The sequence below is a fragment of the Myotis yumanensis genome, unplaced genomic scaffold, assembly GCF_028538775.1.
Source record: "Myotis yumanensis isolate MYYU_CA2020_CCGP unplaced genomic scaffold, mMyoYum1.0.hap1 SCAF_8, whole genome shotgun sequence".
Taxonomy (NCBI): domain Eukaryota; kingdom Metazoa; phylum Chordata; class Mammalia; order Chiroptera; family Vespertilionidae; genus Myotis; species Myotis yumanensis.
The window spans coordinates 11,218,112-11,224,111 of record NW_027223759.1 but is presented as its reverse complement, the minus strand read 5'-3'; the positions used below and the strand labels follow the sequence as shown (position 1 = coordinate 11,224,111).

Below are 6,000 nucleotides of genomic sequence, written 5' to 3'. Positions count from 1 at the left end.
TGAGAGTCATTCAGTCAGTCAATAAATGCTTATTGCATGCCAGGCACTGGGGACATGGCAACAAACAAAGCAAAGTTCTATTCCTCATAGAATTTGCATTCTAGCTTGGAGAAACAAACAATAAATAAATAAGTAAAAAATCTAGTGTAAGAGATGGTGGGGGTGAAAAAACAAGCAAGGAAAGCAGGTAGAGTTTGGGGAAAATTAACTAGGATAGAAGGTGATGCCTGAGCAGGGACCTGAAAGAAATGGGGGAACAAGCCAGGTAGATAACTAGAGAAGGACATTCTAGAAGGAAAAAATATGGGTAAAGGCTCTGAAGAGGGAACATGTCTGCTATTGAGGAGCAATCTGTCAGAAAGTATTCATTTACCTATAGGAGAGAGATTCACATCACAGAGATGTAAACTATTGTTTTGATGAAAAACCGTAACTGAAGCCAAGGTAGAAGTATACCTTGCTTGAAGTGAAAATATTTGAAAGTCTGGATTTTTTTTTAAAGGCTAAAATTAAAGATTTATGAAAAGGATTTAGCCCACATTTTAAAAACATAGAAAGTTTTCTCTAGTTTTGTTGCCAAAAGTGAAGCATCTCTGCTCTGAATGTCAACACTAAAGCACAAATTAAAAAGCAGGCACATGATAGTTCAGTAATTTTATCACTGAATACACAGAACATAATGTACACTTGGCCTCTTTGATTTGGCATGCTCAGCCCAAAATAAGGAAGCTCACAATAAAAAAAAAAACTTATAGAAATACCAAGTATAAAACTTTTAGAATAAAAGCAGCAAAGGACATTGTTTTCTTCATGAGTACCATATCTGAAACCGTAAATGCATGGCTCCAACCACTGTTTTTCAACCATTTCTTGGTTCACACTAATAGTGAAAAAGGACTTCCCTGTTAACACTTCTACTTTGGTTCTGTTCAAAGTGAGTAAGAAAAATCTAAAGTGTGATTCATCTTTAGTAAACCTGTTTTTCCCATCAGAAAATAAAACTGGGTATTGCCAAAGATCAAATCTTTCCATTTTTATTTTTTATTTATTTATGTTTTGCCATTGCCCTTTCAACAAATTCTACAGCTCTGTCATTTTCAAATCCAATCTGATAACTTAGATTACAGATTTCTGTGTGCCAAGAGACTGGCCATGGGAGATAGTTGCCAACTTAAATTCAACTGTTCTTTGTCACTCAAATACTGCTGGGTTTGGCCTTCTTTAGATCAATTAAATTAATGGAAAAGGAGCCCACTTAAAAATCAACTAAAATACAATATTTTCTGTCTGGAATCATAATATTCTTATCTCTCCCCACAACACAAAAAAACTAAAGAAGCCTCTTTCTATACATAAAAGTGGGAGGTGGAACCCTGTACATTTTTTTCATTACAAGCCAAAATAATCTGAAACAGGATAATTGTGGGAGTTAAGAGGCTCTCAAATTTTATAGCACCTCATTCCTGGATAATGGGTTTAAATTTGTGTTATAATATTCTCTCCCTTCTTAGGTCATTGCCCAGTTTAATTTTTACACATAAGTTATCTCTATGGCAATAATAATAATAGCTAAAATTATATGCCAGGCATGGTAGTAAGTGCCAGGAACAAGTAGAGAAAAAGACAAACTAGGGCAGTGATGGCGAAACTTTTGAGCTCGGCGTGTCAGCATTTTGAAAATCCCTAACTTAACTCTGGTGCCGTGTCACATATAGAAATTTTTTGATATTTGCAACCATAGTAAAACAAAGACTTGTATTTTTGATATTTATTTTATATATTTAAATGCCATTTAACAAAGAAAAATCAACCAAAAAAATGAGTTCGCGTGTCACCTCTGACACGTGTGTCATAGGTTCGCCATCACTGAACTAGGGCCATGTCCTCAAGGAAATTACAGGATAGGGACTGACATTTGTGATCATTATCTCCATCTTATAGTTGAAGAACCAGAGTCTTAGAAAGGCAGCAACATGCCTGAGGCCAACTAGCAATGGGACTTGAACCAGGTCTCTCTGCCTCTAAAACCTAGACTCCCCTAACATCTGAATCAATTGAAGCACGGAACAACCGAAAAGGCAGCAGTAGAGCCATTCTCTGAGGTCCCCAGGCATACTCCAGGTGACCCAAACTGGAGGTAGAAAAATGTCCATGGTCACTCCAGGGTCAGACCTTACAGGGTATCTTGAGAACTTTGATGCTGTCTCAAAAGACATCCTCCAAAATACTTCTCCACGTCGATGGACCTCCAGGGTAAACTGGCACCTGCACCCACACTGTTATGGAGCTCTGAGCCCCAAAGCACTGAAGATCCTATAAAGAGGCTTACATGAGGGCTCCTCCTGCCTGCCCTTGGCTGAGAAATTGCCACCGGCCAGTCCCTCAGCACATGACAAGAATCAAGTCATTCCTTTCTATTCTCCTTCCTTCAGAAGAAGTTTCCTGGGGCTCATCCCCCACGCCCCAATGAAGGCTAACATCCCTTTTTCACAGTATCATCACATCCCTATGGATGTGCATTCAGCATTCCACTTCAGATCTCCATGCAGACAATCAAGAGACCAGCTATGCAAACCTGGAATCTATAGAACAGAGAAGCCCCTATAGAAGTTGACTGGAATGTTCATACTACTTAAATAATTTTGACATCAAGTGGCCTTATTTCCAAATATATCCTTCCTTGGTGTGGGAAGACTACTTTATTTTTTTTTTAATCATATTGTGAAAATTACATTGAATTTCCATCACAGGGAATAAGGAAAGCAAGTCAGTTTAACTTGCATTGCTTTGAAGGTATTCCATTGGTCAAAATGACTAAATATGACCAGAAATCATCAAAGATAATGTCTACATATTTCTAAACTAAAAGGAAAACAACATTAAATAGGAACTCAGTGGTTCATTTCATGAGTGAAAGACAGTGTTTTTGTGTTTTAAAAATGTTTAAATCTCTCTATCCTCCCCTCCCACTCTAACCTATCCCCACCCTAAACCCCCATTTAACCAAAAAGAATGATTTTCTAACCTTTCTTCTCCATCTAAAAAGTTTTAGGCTCAGACGGTGTAGCTCAGTGATTGATCCTCGACCTATAAACCAGAAGTCATAGTTCGATTCCCAGTCAGGGCACATGCTCAGGTTGTGGGCTTGATCCCCAGTTAGGGGGTATGCAGGAGGCAGCCAATCAATGATTCTCTCTCATCATTGATGTTTTTATCTCTCTCTCCCTCTCCCTTCCTCTCTCTAAAATCAATAAAAACATATTGAAAAATAAAGTAAAAAGTCCTTCAATTTCACACTTTACTTGACCACCACGTGCAGAGGGGTAAGAAAGGAGTAAAACTGTAAGCAGATTTTAAGGCTAACAGAATTCACTCACTTTTTATGTTCTACCCTAGCCTCTCAATCAAGTCAATAAATATATAGCAAGTTTGAATTTTGGTCATGACACTACAAGACTTAGTCTGCCATGGTAATATTTTTAAACTTCATTTCAGCTTCTCAAAGTGATGTCATTTGATCAAGTCCGTCAAGAAAAATTGTCATTTGTGGCCCAACAGGGGCCTGAGATGGCCGGCTGAAGATGAGGCGGTCCTTTCCTATCCAGAGCAGTGGTGTTGAGCAGGTGAAGAGGTGTCAGCCGGCTGGCTTCTGGATAGGGGTCCATGTCAGGAGCGGTAGGCCGCAAAGTCTCTTGATGGAGCATAGGGATGGTAGTGCCTGCGGGTGGGCCCCAGCCTCCGGGGGGTCATGTTCAAGTAGTCGCTCTGAAGGACCCTGTTCCTCTTACTCTTCATCTGCAGAAAAGAGAAGTGTCATTGTGAAGCGCCAGAGACATGGAGGGAGATGTCAGTTCTAAGACTTTGGAGGCAACTATTCAGACCATAGACTGTCACATGAAGCTAAACACCAGAATTCATTAAGCACCTTGGACTTGAATCATGACTAATCAAACCTAACTACTTTGGACTCTTCTAAATTAACTTGAAAAATCTGAATCAGAGAAGGTATCTTAGAGAAATGCACCCCTGTTATTCTCAAAGAAGTCATTTAACCTGAATTTCAAAAGCATATCTCATTTACATATCTGCTGTTGATATATAAATACTCTTGAAGGTCCTTCCTCTTTTGCAAAGGTTAAGCATCCCCACTGCAATCTTCTTACTTTAATCATTTGCTTAACAAGCTGTTTTTCCATAATTAACCAGAGAGGACCTTCAGCCTTCAGAGGTTGGAGTAATCATAAATTTATAGCAGTGGATTCCAAATGGGAAGATAGTTCTAGGCTACTAGTTGTATTTCTATTCCTTTATATGTATCTACATTTCCTGGTTCTCAGGCTCAGCTCCCTCTGGAAGAATTTCTATGAGGGGAGAGAAAAGTAAGATGATACTTAACCTGGAGCAAGAGATATTCTTCCATAAATCTTAGCAAAGTTTGGATTAAGGAGCATCTTCTCTGGATCAATAGGAGGGTAAAATTTATGTATTTGAAAAAAAAAGACCCTCAAAATTCTAAAATTAGAAAGTCATCCAGATTTCTGGATTCAGAATTCTCTATTATGGAAAAAAAAAATGCCGATTTCCTGGCACATAGGCCTGATGCATAAGTAGAAATGTTGGGCATGAATGAGATGAACTCCTGCTTAAATAAGTAAGCAAATGGCTTCAGCTCTGGCCTTATTTCCTTGCACTTCTACCTGAGCATTTCACACCTTCCTTGTCAAAGGGGCATGAGTAAGTAGTAAAGAAAGGTTGGAAAAACACTGACCCCCACATTACTATATATGAGTAACATGTTTTCAGACCTCATTTTCTTGAACTCTCAGCAGCATTCTTTATGATTGATTATTCTCTCCCTTTTGAACCACTCTTCCACTTTGCCTTCCATGAGGTGGTACCATGGTCAGAGAAGCAGGTTTTCATCCTGCCTCTCTGAACATGCTTTCTGGCCTCCTCTGCAAGCTCATCCTTTTCTAACTAGCCATTCAGTGTTAGAGTTTCTCACAGCTTTGTTCTAGGCCTTCTCCTCTACTCACTCCATTCTCACTCTCCCTAGGCAATCTCATCAACAGTCACAGCTTCAATTATCACCTATTCGCCCAAATTTATATCTCTAGACTAGAGTTCAAAGTCATTTTAAACTCAACACATCTAAAACAAGAGCCCTAGCCAGTTTGGCTCAGTGGATAGAGCATTGGCCTGCAGACTGAAGGGTCCCAGGTTTGATTCCAGTCAAGGGCATGTACCTCAGTTGCACGTTCCCCAGCCCTGGTCAGGGTGCTTGCAGGAGGCAACCAATCAATGTGTTTCTCTCACATAGATTGTTCTCTTTGTCTCTCCATCTCCCTTCCACTCTCTCTAAAAGTCAATTGAAAAATAGCCCCGGTTGAGGATTAAACAAACAACAACAACAAAAAACCCTCAAGATCTTCCCCTAAACTCAGGTCCTCTCCGAGGATTTCTCATCTTAGTGAGTGACACTACATATATAGAGTTGCCCAAGCCAGACCTCCTAAGCCTCATTCTTGCCTTGCCACCTCCAGCTCCTTATCCCCTGTCCTAGAGGACATTTGATAATGTCTGATGACATTTTGGGTTGACACACCTGGGAGGAATGCTACTGGCATCTAGTGGGTAAAGGCCAAAGATGCTGCTAAATATTCTACATTGCACAGGGCAGCTCCCAATGACAAAGAATCTTTCAGCCAAAAATGTCAACAGCTCCAAGACTGAGATGTTCTAATCTAGAATCTGGTCATGAAAAGAAACTGGAATGAAAAGGGAGCAACAGATACAAAACATATCATCAAATTAGCATGAGTATTGTGAGACTGCTTGACTCCTCTTTCTTGTTCATACCCAAGATGACTGAGGACTTGAGCCTGGGTGACTTAGGAGGATGGTGTTCCATCCATAGACATTAGGCAAGGCAGTAGGAAAAGCATATTTGAAAGAGGTTATAAATTCTGCTTTAGTCATTTGGGACTTGAGATGATGGAT

At 39.8% G+C, this 6,000-nt stretch overlaps 1 protein-coding gene across 2 annotated transcripts in view; it reads right to left on the bottom strand.

Moving 5' to 3' along the window:
* Positions 1-639: 639 nt before the first annotated feature.
* The window catches only part of CD28 (CD28 molecule), a 28,652-nt gene continuing 23,291 nt past the window's right edge, over positions 640-6,000 (bottom strand). For both annotated transcript variants that reach the window (XM_070421934.1, XM_070421935.1), the window contains exon 4: positions 640-3,795. In XM_070421934.1, the coding sequence (XP_070278035.1) occupies positions 3,667-3,795 (129 nt within the window). In that variant the 3' untranslated portion in view covers positions 640-3,666. The remainder of the gene's footprint in view (positions 3,796-6,000) is intronic.